The sequence below is a fragment of the Jatropha curcas genome, chromosome 4 (genome assembly GCF_041381405.1).
Source record: "Jatropha curcas cultivar XTBG-Jc1 chromosome 4, XTBG_Jcur_1.0, whole genome shotgun sequence".
Taxonomy (NCBI): domain Eukaryota; kingdom Viridiplantae; phylum Streptophyta; class Magnoliopsida; order Malpighiales; family Euphorbiaceae; genus Jatropha; species Jatropha curcas.
In genome coordinates, this window is record NC_143154.1 from 28,527,052 (window position 1) to 28,550,627 (window position 23,576).

The 23,576-nt window shown below is 33.5% G+C and overlaps 3 protein-coding genes, 1 non-coding gene and 1 pseudogene across 5 annotated transcripts; 4 read left to right on the forward strand and 1 right to left on the reverse strand.

The window, feature by feature from the left end:
• Positions 1-1,120: 1,120 nt before the first annotated feature.
• On the forward strand, positions 1,121-2,301 carry LOC105632365 (RING-H2 finger protein ATL74). Its single transcript, XM_012214734.4, has one exon. It carries the CDS (start codon positions 1,743-1,745, stop codon positions 2,238-2,240), a length of 498 nt encoding a protein of 165 aa, XP_012070124.1. The 5' UTR covers positions 1,121-1,742; the 3' UTR covers positions 2,241-2,301.
• Positions 2,302-6,239: 3,938 nt separating this feature from the next.
• On the forward strand, positions 6,240-10,145 carry LOC105632366 (uncharacterized). The gene is made up of 5 exons (XR_016320679.1): positions 6,240-6,818; positions 7,270-7,368; positions 8,153-8,197; positions 8,975-9,112; positions 9,576-10,145. It is a non-coding gene; the product is annotated as an uncharacterized LOC105632366 (transcript).
• Positions 10,146-10,678: 533 nt separating this feature from the next.
• UVH1 (Restriction endonuclease, type II-like superfamily protein) lies at positions 10,679-16,117 on the forward strand. Of its 2 annotated transcripts, none has more exons than XM_012214727.4 (9): positions 10,679-11,641; positions 12,030-12,253; positions 12,338-12,426; positions 12,653-12,817; positions 13,341-14,159; positions 14,491-14,601; positions 14,688-14,948; positions 15,035-15,258; positions 15,606-16,117. In XM_012214727.4, exons 1-9 carry the CDS (start codon positions 10,770-10,772, stop codon positions 15,814-15,816), a joined length of 2,976 nt encoding a protein of 991 aa, XP_012070117.1. In that variant the 5' UTR covers positions 10,679-10,769; the 3' UTR covers positions 15,817-16,117. The 2 variants fall into 2 exon arrangements, with proteins under 2 accessions (XP_012070117.1, XP_012070118.1); XM_012214728.4 differs by having other exon boundaries at positions 12,341-12,426.
• A 443-nt stretch (positions 16,118-16,560) lies between these two features.
• Positions 16,561-20,322, forward strand: LOC105632361 (phospho-2-dehydro-3-deoxyheptonate aldolase 2, chloroplastic). The gene is made up of 5 exons (XM_012214726.4): positions 16,561-17,120; positions 18,347-18,624; positions 19,030-19,306; positions 19,409-19,654; positions 19,737-20,322. The coding sequence occupies exons 1-5, from the start codon at positions 16,638-16,640 to the stop codon at positions 20,019-20,021; spliced, it is 1,569 nt and encodes a 522-aa protein (XP_012070116.1). The 5' UTR covers positions 16,561-16,637; the 3' UTR covers positions 20,022-20,322.
• A 2,256-nt stretch (positions 20,323-22,578) lies between these two features.
• Positions 22,579-23,394, reverse strand: LOC110009286 (pentatricopeptide repeat-containing protein At3g49170, chloroplastic pseudogene; annotated as a pseudogene).
• Between the last annotated feature and the right edge of the window lie 182 nt (positions 23,395-23,576).

Sequence of the window (23,576 nt, forward strand, 5' to 3'; positions counted from 1 at the left end):
CCGCATTCCATATGTTGTTTGTGGAAGCAGTGTTTGCTGAACCATTCTCCATCCTTTGGATTCTCCACCTCCATTGTAGATCTAGCTCACTCAAACCTCCTTCCATGGCTTCAACACTTGAGGGATTGTTCCTTTAAAATATCAAAAAGATTGCTCTATTTTACTGTGATCTTTTTTCTGGGATAGGTGTACTTATAAAACCTTTTTATAGAATTTTAGGACAACTCAAATAATTAAGAACATTAATATTTTTAAATCTTAAATTAAATAAGAAGATTAGCACAACTTAATTAGACAATCTTATAATCTGGAAAAAATCATGTAATTTTATAAGCAAATCAATGAACATAAATAAATGAATTAAAGCGTGAATAATGGTTTTTATTACATGATTTTATTGCCATCATTAAATAATTCTATATTTCATAGCCTATAATATATAACCATATATGGTCATGTAAAATCCTATATTAGTTACTCATTTTTAGATATGCTAACTATTTCTTGGAAAACTTTATTTGAACATTAGCAATTACATAATCATGATGGATGTCAAGAATTTTTTTTTACATTAAAAGAATCCATTAATTTTTACTATTTTGACCTTTCTTGAGGGTTAAATAAAAAGAGATCGACATCTATGATTATATTCTAATATTTTCTATATTTAACATAAATAGGGCTTTGAATGTTTATCTTTTAGGTACATTCTTTTATAGAAATGCATACCTTGTTATACCCCCATATAAAGTAACATATTGGACATTTTATGGATGATAAATTATATAACTCAACGATGTCAAAATATATAAATTAAAAAAAATCTAACAAAACTCCCAGGAGATGAGATAAGGATAAGATGGCAAGAGTTATCACATACATAATTCCTACTCTATACCTTGGATTCATGCAAATGCCTCATTCATATGGATAAGGCAAATCTCCGATCCACATAAGAATTATGATTCATTCCATGGACATTGACGTGTTTAAACTTGGATAACCCCCAAGAATTAAATCCAGGATCATAAAAAATTTGTCTAGCGTGGTTTCCATTAAGCTAACCCTCTTGGGATAGACTTTAGTTCACTTGATCACTAAACCAAAGTCTTCTAATTGGACTCCATTTAAAATCCTAGATAGCAACATATTGTTAGGAGTCATAGAGCTGTAATCCCTAACTCACTGTTTGTGTGCCAAGAAATAGAGAGAAAACTATATCAACTGTCCCAAATCTGAAGTAGTCCTAAAGATTATACACAACTGAAATTTGCCAAACCACAAATTCTTTGGTCTTAACAAAAATATCTTAGTCCTGTCAAGACAAAAAACAAAAACAAAAACAAAAATATCTTAGTCTTTCATTGCACTGTGTTTCTTTCGCCTACAAACACTGTATAAGGAACAGATTGGACCAATAATGTCACTAAACATGAATCTAAATAAAGCCAAACTCTCCCTTTCACTTGCTTTCTTCTTTTTCTTTTTCATAAGGCAAAGTAGGACCATTTTATGAACAATTTGACACAATATGGCATTTCTATGGTCCCAAATTTTTGGATAACCACTAACAAATTCAATACTCCTTTCCCTTATCCTCTCTAACAAAATTAGATGCTTGCTTTTATCTGGTTGGAATATTTGTAACACATATACCAATTATCAAGCTTAAAAATTCAAGTGTTGCTTCTTTTGCTCTCTTCAAAAACTCACCTAGACATTTTATCAAACAGGTAAAGAACATGGAGAAATCTGTGTACCACCGGCACCAACATCGCCTATTCTTGGACAAGGAGATAGGTATGGCTCCCAATAACCATGGAGACAAAACAAGTAGTAATTACTATGCAAGCAAGTCAACAAATTTCGATAACAACATGGTTATAATATTAGCAGCTTTGTTATGCGCATTAATATTTGCTCTTGGTCTAAACTCAATTGTACGGTGTGCTGTGAGATGTGGGTATAGATTTGTGTCTGAGACTACTCCAACAGCTACAGCTGAAGCTACTGGACTGAAGAAAAGCACATTGAAGCAGATTCCGGTGGTAGCATATGAATCAGAGCTAAATACTCCGGTAACAGAATGTCCCATTTGTCTCGGAGAATTTGAACAAGGTGAAAAGGTTAAAATTTTGCCAAAATGTAACCATGGTTTTCATGTGAAATGTGTAGATAAATGGTTATTGTTACACTCATCGTGTCCGCTGTGCCGGCAACCATTACTGGATCAAGTCTAATATTAGTGTACAATTTTGTTCTAATTAGCAATATAAATACTCTTGCCGTTTGATTCGAGAATTTTATTTTTCATGTCGTTTACAGTGAAGCGGAAAAAAATTTGTGTGTTCGAAGAAACAGAATATATTTTCATAGTGAGCAAATGTCAGACGAATTAAGTTGAAATTTATTATTAAAACTTCAATAATAAGCATAATAATTCAATTGATATAGTTAATATTAATCAAATTTATATGTTGCTTATTTTATTTATTTATTTATTTATTATTATTATTATTATTATGAAATATAAGATTATGAAGTAAAATTTGTTTTTATTTTATTTATTTATTTATTATTATTATTATTATTATTATTATCAAATATAAAATTATCAAGTAAAATTTCTTAATAATATAATGTATCATGATGTTCTTATTTAGTCAAATATGTAAAAAGATAAAATTAAAATTATTCGAAAATTCTATGAAATATAAAGCACAATTTAATGGTTTTATTTGAATCTTACTTGGTCTAAGTAAATTTTGTATAATTTTTTTATAAATTTACATTTTTTACATTTAATATAAACAAAAGTTCATTATAATTCAGGTTTTTGATTTTATAAAATTGATTACATTTGAAACATTTTTTTGAAATTAATAAAATTATAAATAAATTTTAAACTTAATAAAGCCATACAAATTATTAAAATTAATTTTAAATATAATTATCTAAACTCTGATAGATTTAATTATTATTCAACTTAAAATTTGTAACCATTTTTTGCATTAAAAAATTCTTTTGAGTTAAGAAAGACTTATCTTATAACTAATAATATTATTAAATAACTAATATTTGAACTTACCAACTTATTGATCTTTTATAATTCACGTTAAAAAAAAAAAAATATTTGAAATTAATTATAATCTTAATATTTCAATTAGATAAATGATTACTACATGAAATCGATTATTATGATGATAACTAATATTTATCTATTTTAAAAATAAAAGAAAATCATATTTTAGTATCAAAATTTAATAAAAAATGACATATATTACTAAGGATTAATATTTAAATTTAATTATAAATTTTTATATTTAAATTTAAATTTATTATTAAAAATATTAAATCACGAATATAAACAATAAATATAGATAACGTGTAAAGATATTTTTTAAAAATCATGTTTCTATTAGTAAAATGCTTACAAGATTTCTTGTAGATTTCAAAGTTTTTTTTTTAATCAGTAAAAAGGTCAGCTCATATTATTAATATCTAAAATTGAGAAATCATATAGAAGAAAAAGAATATTGGTATATTCAAATATTGGTTTTTTTTATAATACTATCAATTATGATATAGATCTTTTTTCTTTTTAAATCTATGAGACATGAATTTTCTAACTCAAAATAATCTTTAAACGGAAAAAATGCTTTCAAATCTTATGTAAAACCATATTTTACATGTACGCAACATAAATTTTTTTAAACAAAAATTAAAAATCATATAAAATCATAATATATAATCATTGAATTTCATAAAATCAAATATCCATACCATCATACATATTGTTTTCTATTTATGTCTAATTTTACTACTAAAAGTAAAATCTTTCATGTCTAGAATGACCAAGAATTTTTTTTTTTTTATTCAATTATAATTATAACAAAAGCGGATGAAGTCTTGGTCTAATAGCCAAGACAAAATTCCTTTATCTCTTGGTTTGAAACTCACTTCAACATCATTCCCTTCAATTTATAATTTCATTTAAAAATATTAAATTTCTTACATAAATAATAGAAAAATATTGCAATCTAATATAAAAAATCAAACTTCTAATTAAAGAGTATTAAATTTCTTTAATAAAATAATAGATAAACATTACAATTAAATATGGACAAACCAACTTGTATTTCGCAACTCTTAATAAGAATTAGCAATATCATTTAATAATCTTTTTGCAAAATGCAAAGATAGAACAAATCTGGCTCGTATATTTCTTTGACAATAACTTTCTTTTGAAAAATATTTGCATAAATTATTTTCTATTGTTTGATTAAAGTATTAATAATTAGTTAAGATATTAAAGATTATTATTTAAATAGCAAAAAAAAATTAACTAGCAATACTAAAGTAAAAAGTTCTCAATACATGAAAAAAATTTATTTGACACAACAAATAAAACATGTGGTGATTTAACAAAATTTCAGCAAATAAAGAAAGAAAAAATGAAAAAAAATGAAGACAACAAAGAATATTTTCTAATAAGAAAAAATAAAAAATGCTTTAATCAAATTATATGAGAATAGTATGCATATTTCGATTTGCACTTAATTATTTTATTCTATAAAAATCAATAACACTTATTAGGAGTTTTACTATATTCTTACGTAGATAAGAACCAATAACAGTAATAAATTTTCATAATAAAAAATATTAACATTCTTCTCTTTTCTTTTCTAAAATCAGCATACACATAAATTTTCAATTATGGCAGATCAAAATCCAAATCAAAACCTACCTGCAACTCCAATTCAAACAGTGCCTCCAACACAAGGTGCTACAACTTCTACCCCTCCGGCCAAGCGTGGAGCACTAGAAAAAATTGAGACAAATGTCTACATCGGAAGCGAGAATAGAATGCAAAAGATCACGTCTGATTTTTCTGATTGCGTCTGGTGATTAAAGGCTCAAAACATCTTATGAACCAATTTAATGATGTATAAGCAAACAACTCTGCTGATGCTCTTGCTAGAGCCTAGAAGAGCTTGTGCGTATCCTCGTTCTCAAATTTGAAATTTAACTCCTGGTAGTATTAATACTCTTGTTAAGTTATGAAAGAAGAAGACGTGAATGTAGTTTTATTTCAGTAGATGATCATATGTCATGTAATAATAATAATAATTATAGTTCTCCCTCTAATATAATAATATTAATAATATCTAACTCTTTATTTTTTAATTATCCCAAGCATAACTTCCATTAGAACGGAAAGGAAATCCATTTGCACGCTGGATATGATTGAGGCGAGGGGCGGCAGCCATACCACCTTGAATTGGAGGAACTTGGCTTCCATTATGGTGGACTTGAGTAGCTTTTGCGGCACCTTGAATTTGAACTGGAGGAGCAACATGATAAGCAGGTGCAGGTGGTCGATGAGGGAACTCCATAAAATAATGAAATGGAGCTTGATTTGTATTTTGATTCAGAACTTTACTGATAGTAGGACCTTCAGGAGCAAAAAAATCATAATATGGAATTCCATTTGGACTTTGATCTTGATTTGCCACGGTTGAAAAAGTTATACTCTTACCAGAGAGAGGTTAATATTTCTAGCTATGAAAAGAGAAAGAGATTAATATAACTAGCTAGCTATGATATTATTATTCGATGTCAAAAGCCTTTTATATATAGAAAAATGATACTATACGGGAAATCATGTATGAACATATAAATATTAAATAGGAATGTGTCAACTATATTTTCTCAAGCCATGAAAGAGTACAATATTCTAAATATATATACAATAATATCTATATAGGAATGTATTAAAACCCTAATTACTATTGTATTGATTCTTATTCTATATAGGAATATGTTAAAACCCTAATTAGTGTTATTGGTTCTTATACAATAAAATTAAACATGTATATGCATATTATCCTGTGATTTGATTAAAGCATTTCTTGTTTTTTCTTTTTTTCTTATGAGAAAAACCTTTTTTTATTTTTTTTCCTTTATTATCTGAAATTTGGTAAAACAATTGAGTTCTTATTATCATTTTTATAATTTAACATTGTAATTATATAAAAATTAAATTGATAAAGAGGACAGAGCTTGTTATAATAAGAAAATAAAACTTGTCTTATTTTTCTTGAAAAAACCAAAGAAAAAAAGAAAGGAAAATGAAACGTGGACGATGTCGTTTACCCTCCTCGTCCCTGTCATTGTTAACTCACAAAAGGAAACAAAAACAAATTCAACCAACGTATTCTCAGATTCCACTGATTGCCGTTGACCGACTCCTGTTTCTCTCTTTAATTTTAATTTATTTTATGTTTTTGTCACCATGACTGCTCTTAGTCATATTCCTCTCTTCCTTAGCTGTCAACGTACCAAACTCCAAAATTCATTTGATCAGTATTTCAATCATCGATCCAAGCATCCAAATTCCCATCTGGGTTTTACTCTCTACCTCAGAATCTTAAATGGGTCGAAGGCAAAACGACCCAGAATCCTCCCGGTTAACCTATCTCATCCTTCTTCTGATGGGTTTTATCTCCTGTGCTTTGGCCTACACAGTCCTCTCCTTAGTCCTAAATCCCAATGTTGGTTTTACGAATTCAGGCTCTCAGTCTTTGGCATTTATAAAGGAGAGTTCAGAGGGTAATGATGGTGATTGCTGTAGAGGGATTGAGAATTTGGAGCTATGGGGGCCTGCAGTGAAGTGGGGTTCAGAGTTTAAGTTTAATTCTTCCAAGGAGTGTTGCCAGGCGTGTAAGGCTATGTGCAATGGCAATGATGGACCTTGCTTGTGTGATACTTGGGTTTTTTGTGGGAATAAAAAGACTTGTGGATCAAAATTCGGTGAGGTTAGATTGAATTTGATGCCTTGCTTTCTTGACTTTTAATTACTGATTGAATTTTGTTGTCGTGGTTTGCTACTTTTGGATTGCATTTGGTTGCAGTCATGTGATTTTAATTGTAAGTACTTATTTCTTGTGCTAGTACTCTATTTTGAGCTTTACTTACAAGTATAATTACGAATGACTTTTATGAATTTTCACTTTACAGATAATTTAACATAACATGAAATACAAGGTCTTGGTGTTGCTCATTTATAAGTTGTATGCCTTCTCTTCAGTATAAAAGTTATTTGTGAAACATCTCAATCATAATGATAGAAATAATTTTGTCCAGTATAGTTCTAATGAGGCCCTTATATTAATTGGATTAACCGGAAATATTATTATGTCCAGTGCTAATATGTCCTATAGAATTGTTTTCTATAAGTCTTTAACTTGACTTGCTGCATTTCTCCAGTGTTGGTTGAAGAAACAGAAGGATACATTGACCCCTGATCGGCAGGAAGCTGGTGACAAAGTTAGTTGGACTTCGGGACTCATTTTCGGAAAAGGAGAGGTATATAATTTTGGTTAAAATTTTTTGATTCTGTTTTCATTTTGCGACGCAGAATATATGGTTCAAAACACTCTTAAAATTGCGATTCACACTTCCAACTGGCATTCTTATCTGTCTTCACTTTTTAGGGCATAAGTAATTAAACAAAACATTAAGAAAAATGAAAGGTCAAGGGAAGGAGCATGATGAGTATCCTTACTGCTGCAAATAGTCCAAAGATTTCCCTTTTCTTTTTTCTTTCCTTTTCTTTTGCTTGACGTTAGTTTTTGTTTTATCTTTAGTGGTACTTCAAAGTATAGATTAGCTTAGCAGTAAATGTTTGAAATTCCTTTCTCACAATCATGTGAAAGGCGAAAGACGAAAAGCTCAGTTATTGCTAATAGAGATATTGTTATCTGTAGTGTGTGACAACTGAATGCTTTGCAGTTAGCAGTCTATGTTTGGCCTTTTAATCTATTTAGTATTGGGAAATCACTGATTTACTAGGCCCCCCAGGAAACCTGATAAGAAAGCTTCTATTGGTGTTATGATAGATGCAGGTCTTTTATGCTCATGGAGTTCTTCTTACAAAATATATAATTCTGGATCTGTTTCTTTCTTGTTTTCTTTTTCTATTTTGTTTCAACTTGAAATGCATCTTGTCATATCCTCTCTATGAAAAATTACGTGTCAATTGTATACTGTTCCTTCACTTTTTTCTCTGTTCTAAACAAGTGTCTTCATTATTTTTGCGATATTAAATTTACAATATGTTGACATTCTTCCTTTTATTTGCTACTTTCAGGGCATTGTTGGCTTGGAAACAGAGTATGGTACTCTGCATATAAAGGTAAGAGTTCATGCTTTTGGCTGCTCTATATTTGAATATATCTTTGACAGGAGGATTATACGGAACTCTACTTGTGTATCGAGTCAGCAAGGTTCAGTCCTTTTAGTAATTGATTATTCTAGACTGCATTTGGAAGTTACTTTAACAATTAAAGTACATTGGTTGGTGATGGATTATAATGAGCATTGTTTACACAACCTCAGAGCATATACAACTGAGCATATGCCAAGTTGCATCCCAAGCCTTGGTTCTATACTTCTCTTTCATAACAAGTGAACATAATTATTAAATTATGCGTTAGATAGAGAGGGGAAGAGGAGGGGCGAGGGAGTGTGAACTGGAGAATTGGTGATACTATAACTTAATTTTATTTGAACATGCGAACCAACTCCTGAGATATTTAAGTTGAGGAAGTCGTGTGCCATTCCATCCCTTATCTGGTATCTGGAATTATTTGATTTCAAAGTTGTTGTGGGTTGAGAAGAGATAATGTATTATGTCAGCAATTGTTGTGCCGAGGTACACTATTGCCATGAAAGACTGTGCTTGAATTCTTACCACCGAATGGGTGATTATTGCTTTGAGATATAACTTACATGAATAAACATATAGGATTATGATTATTACATGTACTGATCACTTTACAGGACAATGTTCATTTTTTATGTCTGAAGTAATTTTATTGAAAAGTTCTTTTCTGGATTCATAGGTTTGATCTGCTTCTTTAATTTATTTTTAACAATTTCTGTCCCTGGGTAAAAACTTGGCTTGGTGCAGCTGTTCCCTGACTGCGCTCCACATTCTGTAGCTTACATCCTTGAGTTGTTGGCATTGCGCCATTGTGCTGGATGTGAATTTTTCCGTGCTGAAAGCCGAGGCCAGCTTTGGGATTTGGAAGGAAACCACATAGAAAATGTGAGGGTTCATCAAATTGGTTTTTTGTGTTTTTCCTGTGTCTGCTATATTTTATATGGGCATATATATATATATATATATATATATATAAAATCTAGGTATTTGTTTGGCATTACTTGAGGCATAAAATTTGGATTGGGAGTCCATTTAGCAGTGTCATTAAAATGCCTTCTGCAAACTGTTTATGCAGTGTCCAAGGCGTAGCAAATCATCGTCTGGGACAAGCTTTTCTCAAACCATAGTTTACCGAAAGCAATACCAAATTTCAAAAAAACAAAAAATAGTCAAAATGCAAATTTAGAAAAGGAAGTTTGGAGCTCGATTCCAAATGGCCTAAACAGATGTTTGCAAATTAATTTTTCATCTATTTAAAATTTCTGTTGCATAACTTGATGCTTGCCCTTGGTATTCAATAACTTTCTAGTTTTTCTAACTTGTGTCGGTTTTCTTGTAAAATTTTCAGGCTTCTTTTGGCCCTCCTTTTGCTTTAATTCAAGGAACATTGGAAGCTCAAGGAACAACATTCAAGAAAATCCCAACCGAAGCTTGCCCAACTATAAAAAGGGGTTCAGTTGCTTGGGTTGGTTCTAGCTCTGAATTCTTAATTAGCCTAGCCAACCACCAAGAATGGAAAAATGCATACACAGTCTTTGGTTCTGTTCTTCCAGAAGACATGAAAATTGCTGAGAAAATTGCCAACCTCCCAACCAAATCAGATGTTTGGAACAATATTAACGTGTCTGTCTTGGAAAATCCTGTTCCCTTAATGTTCCGGAGAATAAAGTCTAAGTAATGGAGAACTTAATACGAATGCCAAATCAGAATGAAAAGGTCCGATTATTCTGAAGAATCGATATTTAGTGGCGAGGGACTTTATACTAGTGTGAAATGATGGTGAAAAAGACTATAACTGCAGATTTTCCCTTTTATTTGGTGTTTTTTTCGGTTTTGCTGGTTTTCTCCAACTGTACATTATTAAATATTGGTTGATCTTGTCTCCACTCTGTATACAAGATATGCTCCATAAGCATTACTCTGTGTTCTTTGAACCATGACATGTTGAATTCAAACGTATCTGCTGACGCCATATATATATATATATATATATATATATATTAATAACCAGAGGTGTAATCTTCCTCGGCGCTTAAAGCTATCAGCAAAGTGCATTTTTCTGAAATATAACTTGTATTTTGATCCTTACGGAATTATTCGCTTATTATCTCAATTAATAAATTGTTGGTTCGACCTAGTTTTTGTTGGATGATTGAACTAGAAGTTACAATAATGCTATAAAGTAATTTATGTAATAAAATAAAATATAAATAATAAACAATAAAGTAAAAATTCATTTGATTTATGTAATAGTAAACATAGCCTTACGATGGTATTATGTTATGTCTTACGAAATCAAAAGAGTGGGTTGCAGGTCGTGGTCCTCGAACGACCGCGTGTGAATCAAATGACACGTCGCAGGACTAACATATGGTCCACATGCAAGTAAATTGTTATTTGAATTGTCGTTAATACATCTACTCAGTACTTATAGCTACGTCGTTTGAGAGTTGAACTCTTGAAACTACCCCATCCTTATAACCTCTTCACCACTGTCGTCGTACGTTCTTCTTCCCGCCACGCTGCGAAACCCTCACTCGCCATGGTTCAATTTCACGAGCACATAATCACAGACCTTTTAGAGGATCCTACCGGCGGACTTGTAATTCTCTCCTCTGGTCTTTCCCTCTCCAAACTCCTTTCCTCTGTTCTCCTCCTCCACCATCCTTCTCAAGGTACTCTCCTCATTCTCTCCCCTTCCCCTTCTCTCAAATCCCAAATCCTCCACCACCTCAAAAGCCACCAAAATTACTCTCCGGAGAACCACCAAATCGTCGAAATCACGGCCGATCTTCCCGCTCACTGCCGTCTCTCACTCTACTCTTCTGGTCAAATTTGTTTCGTTACTGCTAGAATCCTCATTGTCGACCTTCTCACTAATAGAATACCTGTCACTAGCCTATCAGGATTGGTTCTTCTCAATGTTCATGCTCTCTCCGAAACTTCAACGGAAGCTTTCATTGCACGGATTATTAAAACCCTAAGTCAGTCTGTTTACATTCGTGCCTTCACTGACAAGCCTCATGCTATGGTGGCTGGGTTTGCAAAGACGGAAAGGATAATGAAGTCTCTTTATATAAAAAAATTGCATCTTTGGCCGAGGTTTCAGGTTTATGTATCGGAGGAGCTGGAGAGGATGGCGCCGGAGGTGATTGACGTGAGAGTGCCGATGACAAAGTATATGATGGGGATACAGAAGGCAATTATTGAGGTTATGGATGCGTGTTTGAAGGAGATGAGGAAGACTAACAAGGTTGATGTTGAGGATTTGACAGTGGAGAATGGGTTGTTCAAGTCTTTTGACGAGATTGTGAGGAGGCAATTGGATCCTATTTGGCATATCTTGGGGAAGAAGACTAAGCAGCTGGTATCAGATTTGAAGACCTTGAGAAAGTTGCTGGATTATCTTGTTAGGTAATGTGCGACTGTGTATACTTAATTGTTTGGTGAAGAGATTTTTTTCGCGAACTACGTTAATGATGAGTTTAGTGGTTGATTACAGACAGAAATTCTGTGAAAAAAAAAAATGATTGATTCAATTATATCTTTAGCTGAAGAATGTTTTGTTTGTTGCTAAATGGCTCTTTTTCTTTTAAATTGCAGAGTTTGAGTAGATTAATTGAAATAAAAAATAGTGTAGAAACTCATTTGTTTCCAATTCTGGGCTAATCATAGTTTTCATGATATGTTATGTTTGAAAATTTTGAAGGAAAGACTGTACTAATTTTTTTCATTGATATTTATCTAATGATTTTCCTCTAGTTATGAATTTTATATTGATTTCTATATGCTATTTGGGTAGGTATGATGCAGTAAGTTATTTGAAATATTTGGATACACTTAGAGTGTCGGAGAGTTTTCGCTCTGTTTGGATATTTGCAGAGTCCAGCTTTAAGATATTTGACTATGCAAAGAAGCGTGTCTATCATTTGGCAAGATCAAATAATTCAAAAATTAATGGGTTGAGTAAGAGCACTACTGGCAAAAAACGAAAATTGAAGAGGGGTGATGATAATGAGGAAGCCGGTGAGGGTATATTATTTGTTTTCTGACTTGACTAGCTCTTCTGTGACATTACATCTAATTTTTCTTGTTTACTTGCTCATCCAGTAGTTGATGATACTTTATCTACCAGCACAAATAGTGGAGTTATATTGGAGGAGGTTTTGGAGGCAGCACCAAAATGGAAGGTGTTACGTGTGAGTGAGTGAGTTCCATTTTCTATGTTATCTAATGGTGAAAATCTAATCTTTACCTTGTATTTGTAAGCAACTGGTCAGTATTGATTGAACCTCACCTTTTAACTTATCGTTTTGTTTTCTGGTTCTATAAGTGATTTCAATGCTTATGTTAAAAAAAAAAAAAGAGATATTCTTCGGGGAATGGACTTCTAGCCTTAGTTTAGATGTCATAAATTTGTTATAGGAAATTCTTGAAGAGATAGAGGAAGAAAGACAAAAGCCAGCATTATCGAGAGAAGACGATCTGGTTGAAAGTGGAGGTGTTGACAGTGGCATTGTGCTAGTGGCATGCAAAGATGAACGGTCATGCATGCAGCTTGAAGATTGCATCATGAATGGCCCCCAGAAGGTTTTCTATTCTCCTTTTCTGATTATTTTCTCAATTTCCTTCCACGTTTTCTTCTCTGCAAGGTACATTATGCTTCCTACTTTACTCTTTTTAGTGTTCATGCTTCTCAGTTTTTCTTCAAGGCTAGAGCATGAGCTAGTGTCCAGTTAATACCATTATTTCTGGCCTGACTAATTCTTGGCAGCTCTTATGATTGCACATTACTTTCTATTTTAGAAGCGTTCTATTGATTTGGCATCTTGCAGAGATACAGGCAGTTTTTATTTATGGTCCAAAACTTAGGTTATGAAATGGATGACAACTCTCCCTTGTCACTTGTGAAGTTGGACTCTCATACAGAGTCTTCTGAATGATGAGATACTATCAGCAAGCTAAAGCTAGCAAGTATCTTCAACTTCAAAGATATAATAGAAATTTTCTGCTTTAGTTTAGTGAAAGTCTAATTTAGATTAGTTATTCCAAATTATTATGCAACATGGTAAAATATTATATGTAACCAATTCATGCGTGCTGTCTCATGAAGGTTTTGCGAGAAGAATGGGAGAAGTATTTGTTGAGCAAAGTAGAATTGCGTGGTTTGCAAATACCTCAGAAAAGAAAACCTAAGCCAAGGGAATCGAAGGGATTTGGCATTCTTGATGGAGTTGTTCCTGTAACTGCTGTTCAGAATGCAGAGTCTAGCAGCACAAACAAACAGGAACATGATGCTCTCCTAGCAGCAGCATCAGAAATAAGAAATCAGCATAGAAAGGTTGCCGTTACTGAAGATGGACCACAGGTTCTTGTCAACAGCACAAGTCAAAGAGGAAGGGGAAAAGGATGTAATAAAAGAGGCCGAGCTACTACTAGAAATTCTAGAAATAAAGATGACGGTGTCAATAATAAAGTGGCCACAAGTGATAAACCTGAAATATCTAGTTCAGAGCATGAAGACCAATCAGCTAATAATGATCAACCTATTGAAGGCAGTTATCAGGAAGGAAACTCAAAAGATGCATATACAGAAGAGGGGTTTCTTCGGCGGCATGCTCATCAGTCTGATTCTTCACGTAGCAAAGGAAAGCAAATACCTCCAGTTCACTTTTATGCTCAAGAAAGTGATCAGCCTATACTTGACATTTTGAAGCCCTCTGTAATTATTGTGTACCATCCAGACATGACATTTGTTCGAGAAATTGAAGTCTATAAAGCTGAAAATTCCTCAAAAAAGTTGAAAGTTTATTTCCTTTTCTATGAAGATTCTACTGAGGTCCAAAAGTTTGAGGCAAGCATACGAAGGGAGAATGGAGCATTTGAATCCTTGATTCGGCAGAAGTCATTGATGATGATACCAGTTGATCAGGTACGTCATAATCCTTTATTGGGAGAATATTCCAGAATCTTAAAAAATATTTGTATATTTATCAGCAAAATGTATATGATGACTATTCCTACAAGATGTAAAATCTTAGAATTGTGCTTCCTTGAGCTTATGTCAATACATGACTTAGCCAACTTTAAAGGAGGACAAGTTTCAAGCATACTTTAGAAATATACTTGAACTAGAGGGACATTTTTGGGATCATAGTGTTTTGGACTCGTCTTTGTAGAAGATTTGTTTCTAGTCTTCAGGAAATGCAAATTTAGTTACTATACCAACTTTAGTTAAATCTCTATTTTATATGTTGGACCAGAATGCAAATTGCATGGGATTGAATTATCCTATGGAGTCACAGCCTTCTAGTTCCCAAAATTCAATAACCAGAAAGGCTGGTGGAAGAAAGGAAGTAGAGAAAGAAATTCAGGTATGTCAGCAAACGTTGAGCCTTTCCTATCATTTGTAACCTTCTTGTCTGCTACAAAATAGTTTTATTATTCTCTGCCTTTGCAGGTCATAGTGGACATGAGGGAATTCATGAGCAGCCTTCCAAATGTTCTCCACCAGAAAGGGATGCGTATCATACCAGTGACCTTGGAAGTTGGTGATTACATCCTTTCTCCATTAATATGCGTGGAGAGAAAGAGCATACAAGATCTTTTTATGAGCTTCACATCAGGACGTCTTTACCACCAAGTTGAAACAATGGTCCGCTATTACAGAATGCCTGTCCTTCTGATAGAATTTTCACAGGAAAAAAGCTTTTCATTTCAGGTAAACTATGTTACATATAAAAGAATGCCTTCAGGGTCGCTTAAGTGCTTTAATAGCTTGATTAATAGGATATGAAATTTCTGCAGTCAGCAAGTGACATAGGTGATGATGTCACACCAAATAGTATCATATCCAAGCTGTCATTGCTTGTTATGCACTTTCCCCGTTTGCGAATCATCTGGTCTCGTAGTTTGCATGCTACTGCTGAAATATTTGCTTCACTGAAGTCAAATCAGGATGAACCTGATGAGGTCAAGGCAATAAGAATTGGTGTCCCATCAGAAGAGGGTATTGTGGAAGATGATGTGAGGTATTTGCCTTAATCTATTTTTTTCTTTCTTTAAAGCTGGCATTATTATGCTATGGTTGATGTATATGGTGCTTTGCTGCAAGATGGAGGCCGAATTTTAAAAACTTAGCTGGAGAGATCTGGTTGATTGCGAGCTTACTACCAATGACCAGTAGTTAATGTTGCAATTGGCAAGGGACTTAATAGTTAAATTTCATTTAAAAAAGCATTGAACATGTACTGGATTTCAGATATAGCGTTTTCTGTTAACTTGATAAAGCTTGGAATTTATTCTGTTGCTTATAGTTACTAATTTTATGTATTTATGTTGTGCATTAATGTTAAATCATTTGCTTGTTCGATCACAGAGCTGAGAACTACAATACATCTGCAGTTGAGTTTTTGAGACGACTCCCAGGGGTTACAGATTCCAACTATCGGGCGATAATGGATGGATGTAAAAGCTTAGCTGAACTTGCCCTTCTTCCTATAGAGAGGCTAACTGAACTAATGGGCGGTCAGAAGGCTGCACGAACCCTGAGAGACTTCCTCGATGCAAAGTATCCAACCTTGTTATAATGTTATTTGATATCATTCCAGTGGTACAGATACAGAAGCTGGATTGCCTATCTAGCGGTTTGTGCCAACTATGGCAGAAACTATGCATTTGTGTGACCTTTATGGTTGCTGTAGAAATGGTCATTAGGTTAGATTTGACTTTTCATTGTTGTATTGTTTATTAATTCATTTTATGATTTTTCAATTAAGAAGAATTTCATTGTATTTTTTCCAGATGAGCACAATATTAAGCAATTTTCAGCAACTGTTTGTACTTGTTTCCTCATCATTTATAAAAATTCAGGTAAATGTAAATATCGTATGTTTGAAATCTCTATGTAGACTTTATCATTTTTAGATAGGATTCTTTCTTAAGCTTTCTTTACGGTGGTCATCCAAAAAGAAACAAAAAGAAAAAAAAAAAGAAAATTAGATGAGATTATTATTTACATTTTATAATATGAGATGACAAAATTTAAAATTTAGTTTTATTTTTTGCCCTTTTTTTCTCACTGTACTTTAATCTAGTTTAAAAAGAAAAACGGAACGGTTCTTTAGACGGAAAAAAGGCGATAAAATTGTAAATGCAGCGATATGTCAGTTACATGGGCAACTGCCTCTTTTGTCTTTTTCCAAACAGATATATGATGATATGACATTAACATAGCGTCGTTTCAGCCAAAACGACATTAAGCAAAACGATGTCGCTTAGATAACAGAACAGAACTACCGGCAAAAAATCTGCACCTTTATAACCTTTCTTTATCAAAATCAAATTCAAGCGTGCCATCATCCATCAGTCCACAGCTCAATCCTAATCCATTCCTCTGCATCTCACAGAAATGGCCCTTTCTGCCTCCGCCAAGCTCACTACCGCAGCCGCCGCGGCCTCCACCTCTTCCCCTCTCAAACCTCAAATCTTCCAGTTCCATGCCACCACCAGGACCAGAAAAGCCAAACCTACGTTTGTTGCCTCAGTCTCCACTTCCTCTTCTGCATCGTCAAACTTAATTTCTCCAAATTGGGCTTTGGATAGCTGGAAATCAAAACCGGCGCAGCAACTCCCGGAATACCCGGACCAGCAAGAACTAGAATTGGTGCTACAGACCCTTAACAACTTCCCGCCAATCGTGTTTGCAGGGGAGGCGAGGAAGCTCGAAGAAAGAATTGCCAGTGCTGCTGTTGGAAACGCCTTTCTGCTTCAAGGTGGAGACTGTGCAGAGAGTTTTAAAGAGTTCAATGCCAATAATATTCGTGATACTTTCCGGGTTTTGCTCCAGATGGGTGTTGCCCTCACTTTCGGTGCTCAAATGCCCATCATCAAGGTCCCAACTTTATCCAAAAATTATCTTTTTTTTTTTAATTAAATTCCAATCAATATAATTAGTCAAAACACTTGGACTAATTTGGAATACTTTTTTGAGTGTTTTTACTCTCCTTAGTTTTCTAAAGGATGTTGATTGTTGTGATTGATTATGCTTTATATATTGAAATTTTGCCGAAATCATCTAAATTGGTCTTTATTTGGGGTTTGACCTTTTGTTAGTTGGTTCTTATTTTCTTTTTTTTTTTTTTCCTCATATGTTTAAAGTCAGTGTTCCATATTTGAAGATATCAGTGTCAGCTAACATGATCATCACTTATACACGAGACATCATGTTTTTTTTTTTCTTCTGATATTATTGATGGAAAATGTCAACCTAAACCGTCCTTTTTTAACAGTTTAGAAGATTATGAGTAAAATAGTAGGAATTGGGTTGAGCTGAGAATGGAAAGAATTTATATGAACTTATCCTTAGAAAAATGTGAGTATCAGTTTCAAAGTTTCTGACTAAAATATGAGTACGTCTACTCTTTTTATAGGACCAAATCCAATGTTTGCAAGTTATAAAAGCATTGGAATTTTACAAATGCTTACAATATGAATTAAAATTCTTTGCACCAACATTTGAAATAATTGAGATTCATTTTAGATTTTCATTTACTGACTGATTTTCCTAGATGTGGTTTCTGGTTTGAATTTTCATTTGTGTCATTTAGCACATTCACCATTCCAAATCTTCCCTTATGCATAAGTTCACATCCCTCACTTCTGTCTTCCATAGCCTCTCTTTAACTGCTCTGTCAATTAGTGATTATGTCTCTTACTAATAGAAATGATTTGTGCTACACTTTTTTCACATTGCTAACTTGTATTTTTAGTGATCAAATTATATTAAATTTGTTCGGTGTCAAGGATCCACATCTCATAGTTGCCTCGATAATCTTTTGTGCTAATAGTTTTATGCCTTTAGGTTTAGGTTTCTATCATGTGTCTGGTGCTAAATGAAATTTACTTCAGTTTGTTGATATGGAGCACTCACAGTGATCAGATTTCCTTACTTAGAGCCTTGCACTTCAAATAGATTTGGTTTCTTTTTCTTATAAAGAAATTGTTAGGTGGAGCATTCACAGTGATCACATGTTCTTACTTGGAGCCTCGCATTTCATATAGGTTTGGTTTCCTTTTCTTATAAAGAGATTGTGTGAGTTTTGATCAACTGCATGACAGGTGGGAAGGATGGCAGGCCAATTTGCAAAACCTAGGTCAGAGCCATTTGAGATAAAAGATGGTGTGAAGCTCCCAAGTTATCGAGGAGACAACATTAATGCTGATGCTTTTGATGAAAAATCTAGAATTCCTGATCCTCAAAGGTTAATCAGAGCATACCTGCAATCTGTTGGCACCTTGAATCTCCTTAGGGCTTTTGCTACTGGTGGATATGCTGCCATGCAAAGAGTTTCACAATGGAATCTGGATTTTGTGCTGCATAGTGAGCAAGGAGATAGGTGTGTTCTGGACTTATTATTCTTATACATTGTCTTATTTTCATCCGTTTTCAATTCCACCTCCAGTTCAAGGCCTTGCACAGTCCACAACTGCAGTGTGATTTATTGCTGCATAAATTGTTCTTGCACGACATTGTTGCATCCTTGTTCACTTTTTGAGCTCCTAAAGACAAAACAGTTTGTCAAAATTAAGTATTTCCCGTGACTTGGTAGGCTTTGATGTTTTCTGTTAATGTAATTCATAAATTTGGTTGTGCTTTTACTGCTTCATGTTCTATTAGTTAGTCAAATTTGTAAGAATTAAAAATGTTTGTAAATGCATTATTATTTGCATTTACAAAAACTGAATCTTATTTGTAACTCTTTTTTCTAATATACGTATATGTATATATTGCTCAAAGCCAGGTACATGGAACTTGCCCGAAGAGTAGATGAGGCACTAGGGTTCATGGCTGCTGCTGGTCTCACTGTTGATCATCCTATAATGAACACGACTGAGTTTTACACATCTCATGAGTGCCTTCATTTGCCATATGAGCAGGCCTTGACCCGAGAGGACTCAACAAGTGGCCTCTTTTACGACTGTTCTGCTCACATGCTTTGGGTAGGTGAGAGGACTCGGCAGTTGGGTGGAGCTCATGTTGAATTCCTCCGAGGTGTTTCCAATCCTCTTGGCATTAAGGTAATCAGCAATTACAATGTCTAGAATCTACGAAACTGAAAACCATGCAAAAAAGAAAAAAAAAAGTAATACGAGATATTTGGTCTTTTTGCACTTGTGCAGGTGAGTGATAAGATGGATCCAACAGAGCTTGTGAAGTTGTGCGAAATCCTTAACCCTCACAACAGGCCTGGAAGATTGACAATTATTACTAGAATGGGAGCAGACAATCTGCGAATTAAACTCCCCCATCTCATTAGAGCTATCCGTCAGGCTGGGCTTATAGTCACCTGGGTCAGTGACCCTATGCATGGCAATACAATTAAGGCTCCATGTGGTCTCAAGACACGGCCATTTGATAATATCAGGGTAAGCCTTGTGAAATGACATTTCTCTGAACTTATTCATAATGAGTAAGATCTTTAATAGGAACTAACTTCACTTTTCTCAGGCTGAGTTGAGGGCATTCTTTGATGTGCATGATCAAGAAGGCAGCTACCCTGGTGGTGTCCATTTGGAGATGACTGGACAGAACGTAACAGAGTGTGTCGGAGGGTCAAAGGCTGTGACATTCGATGACTTAAATTCCCGTTACCACACACATTGCGACCCTAGGCTGAATGCATCACAGTCGCTAGAGCTGGCTTTTGCCATAGCAGAGAGGCTGAGGAAGAAAAGGTTAAGGTCCAGTGATGGTATCCTCAGCGGGCGCAGAGTTGGGGGATCTATGGCATAGGATGTAGTTTTGCTGATAAGTTATTTTGGCATTTATTTTGATTTGGTCCTTTTTGCTGTAAATTTAAAAAGACTACACGGTGTGTGCCACTCAAATTGCCTGTCAAACGGAGTCCCATTGGTTTTTTTTTTTTTTTTGTCAACTGGTATGTGCTCGATGAAAGGGTTCGTTTTTTGTCATCTCGTGCCTAAATGGATTTTTAATTCTGTCTGATTCTGAAGCTTACGGTCGAGGAGGTATTCATAGTTTTTGTTCATTACGAGTATTAGAATTTAATTTAGTTATATTTGAATTTCACAAATTTGGTTCTTAAAACTTTAACGTATGTGTTAATTTATAGTACTGATCTTAAACAATGAATTTCTATTTATTTGTAGCCGACAGAAACTTAAAAAAAAAAAAATCTCCAATTTAAGTGCAACTTCCAAGAGATTAACAACAAATTTACAATTATTGTTAAAAATTTAAAAATCTGTCTGTCTTAAACTCTTTTTTTATTCCTGAGATGACTTAAATTCACGAAATTTGGTCGTAGGATTTACCAAAGTCACGAAATATAAAATTTATAGATCGTAAAATCAACCGAATTTCATATTCCATTGTTTAAATAAAAAATAACATCCATGGATTAAAAGATATTTTCAGAAAAAAATTGAATGCTTTAATTTACTTTATTAATAAAAATGATAGAATTGAGAAAATTCCAGCATTGAAATGATGTTTTTCTCTATTCTAAATTATTGTAATTGGGAATACGAAGAAATATATTAATTCCATGGAGTATACTTCATCTTCTTCTCAATTAAATGAAAGAATTGGCAAATTCGTGAAATATATACATTCAATCATTTAAATTCCACCTATCCAAATAACCTCAAAAGTTTCTATAAATAAAATATGAGAGATTTAATTTAGATTGCATCAAGATTGATCACAGCTAGAGTGCAAGGCTCCAAAGCTACAAATTTTCATGTGTATGCGTACTTAAAAGTTAACGCAAGTTATTTGGATGAAATTCTTATATGGCATTATTGTTTATTTCTTAGGATATATTTTGTATCTTTGTCCCTATTTTGTTAAGCCAATGATATTTTCTTATTTAGTAAGATTTTATCTTTCCGTTTTAGTTAAAAGATCATTTTCTTTTCATAAAAGAAAAAGTAATTTATAGTTTAACAGGTAATTGGTTTTATAATAAACAGATGTCACTTGAACAGAGGAAATTGTCAAGTGTGCAGAGTAATAAAAGTTCTACATCATGGCAAGAAATGTTACGCAATGTCAACAAAGAAACATGTTAAGTTGTAACTGACCACTTCTTGGACAAAAAGTAACACCTTCCATCAATTCATTTTATATAAAATTCGACACCAAAATCGACAGGTTACACAATATAGGTAAAGAGACGCGCACACACATATATATGAAGCAAAAAACATTTTTATGAAGCTGAGTTGGTACTCTTCTCTTCAAGCATTTCCATTTTTCGTTTTTTATAAATTTCCCAGCCCTTGGTATCATACTGAGGAATTGCTTCACTATATATACTTCAATCACAGCAATGCAATTGCATATATCCACAATCATCAAAACAGAATGTCCTTTGAAGAAAAAAGTTGAGCAAACCTTGATTGGCATCATGAACAGCAAGGTCAGAGACATTCCAACTCCTGCATTTAGCAAAAATTTCACAAGCACACGGCCACTTACAAAGCGAGGGCGGATCAAGTCAAAGATTGCAACAAATGCTTTTCACTCCATTGTTTCTGTTCTATCTAGGGCCTCTTCACATCACCACTCTCTCAGGAAGAACTACCTGAGAGAGGGATCATAATGATAAAAATTATTGATGTAGTAATGGACAGTGTATGATCCTAATTCCTAAACATAATGTATTTACTGTTTTGTCTTCATCTTTTTCCCCCTATATATATATATATATTTTGGTTTTTATTAGTCCACTTGGAAATATTAATTTGAAGATATAGTATTTAGCTGTCAAAAGCAAAGTTCACAAAATTCACAACAAAGTTATCATGTTAGTCTTACATGAATGCCACAATTCAACATCAAAACCACCCAATTTGCCACTTCATCGAGATAATGTTCATCAGCTACAACCACAAATATTGTGCTGTAAATTCTTGGAATGCTATGAGATGACATCAAATAGAAACCCAATTGTCAAACAAATAGGTGTACATACAAGCTAAAGTCATTTGACACCTTTATACTAGTATTGTTATAAAGTCACTGCTAATTAACTCAACACTGGCTCTATCCCCACTAGATGTCTACTCACCCTGTCTTGTAATATTAGATGAACCGTTCCTCCAACAAGGTCGTCCTACCTGTCAATGGTGATTCTTAAAGGTTATAATTGATAGTTTGTACCAAATGAAATAGAAGTTATAACTGAATGGATTATGACAAACCTGATTAGATAAATTATTAAGAGTCTAAGGCTCAAGGACCATTGAAGTAAGCAAATGGATAGACATCTGTTAGTTATAATAGAAATTAAGAAAATATTTTGTATGCTTCACAATGCATAGATTCATAGAAAACCGCCATTTTGTTTCAACTCCGGCAAAGCTAACATTTGTCCATATAGCCTTCCAAATTCCATGTAAATTTCTTTGTTTTGAGGATGTGAGATGTCATCGACAAAAAAGTTGTGGATTGTTCCTCCTACTTGAATCCAGCTAGAACCCGGTTCTTTGCGTAGTACTTTTTCTTTCATCTCTTTTCTCAATTTTCCAACAACATTCCACATGCCAGCAGAAGCATACAGATTTGATAGAGGAATATAAACAGATTCATTTTCAGGTTGCAGCTCCAGAAGTTTTACTAGCTGCAAGTCAACATGTCTGTGGATGTTGCATGCTGAAAGAAGAATTCGCCATAAATGAATGTCATGTTGAATGGGCATATGATCTATCATCTCCTTTGCATCTTCAAGAAGTCCCACTCGACCAAGCATATCAACCATGCAGGCATAATGTTCTAAGCATGGGATAATTCCATGAAGTTCAGACATAGATTTTAAGTAATAATGTGCTTATTTAAGTAGCCCAGCATGACAGCATGAATTAAGAATACTGAGATAAGTTATCTCATCTGGTTCTACTACAAATTTGAGCATTTCATCAAAACTCTTGAAAACTTCTCGACAACAACCATGTTGTGCATATCCCATCATCATGGCATTCCAAGCAGCTAAATTGTCTGTAGACATACTGCTGAATGTTTTCTTTGCATCGCCTATCTTTTCACATTTACAATAGATGTCAATTAGAGAACTTTCAACAAATCTATCCTGAAAAAGTCCAGATTTTAGTAATAAAGAATGAATTGTTCTCCCTTGTTCCATATCTGTCATAGCACAACAGGCTTTGAGCACAACGCTGAAAGTTTTTCCATCCACTACTTTTGATCATTTATTTTTCTATTTCATCTGATTTTAATATTTTATAAATTTTATTTATAATTTAAAATTTTAAAAATTTTAGGTGGGCTTCTTATGTTCTATCGGAGGATCTGTTTGTTATTGGT

Excerpts from the sequence above, each read along its gene's own strand:
- LOC105632365 (XM_012214734.4), top strand. The coding sequence starts at position 1,743 with ATGGAGAAATCTGTGTACCACCGGCACCAACATCGCCTATTCTTGGAC.
- UVH1 (XM_012214727.4), top strand. The coding sequence starts at position 10,770 with ATGGTTCAATTTCACGAGCACATAATCACAGACCTTTTAGAGGATCCT. Across the intron at positions 14,160-14,490 it reads TGATGATACCAGTTGATCAG|AATGCAAATTGCATGGGATT; the intron begins GTACGTCATAAT and ends ATGTTGGACCAG. Across the intron at positions 14,949-15,034 it reads AAAAAAGCTTTTCATTTCAG|TCAGCAAGTGACATAGGTGA; the intron begins GTAAACTATGTT and ends AAATTTCTGCAG.
- LOC105632361 (XM_012214726.4), top strand. The coding sequence starts at position 16,638 with ATGGCCCTTTCTGCCTCCGCCAAGCTCACTACCGCAGCCGCCGCGGCC. Across the intron at positions 17,121-18,346 it reads CTCAAATGCCCATCATCAAG|GTGGGAAGGATGGCAGGCCA; the intron begins GTCCCAACTTTA and ends ACTGCATGACAG. Across the intron at positions 19,307-19,408 it reads CCAATCCTCTTGGCATTAAG|GTGAGTGATAAGATGGATCC; the intron begins GTAATCAGCAAT and ends GCACTTGTGCAG.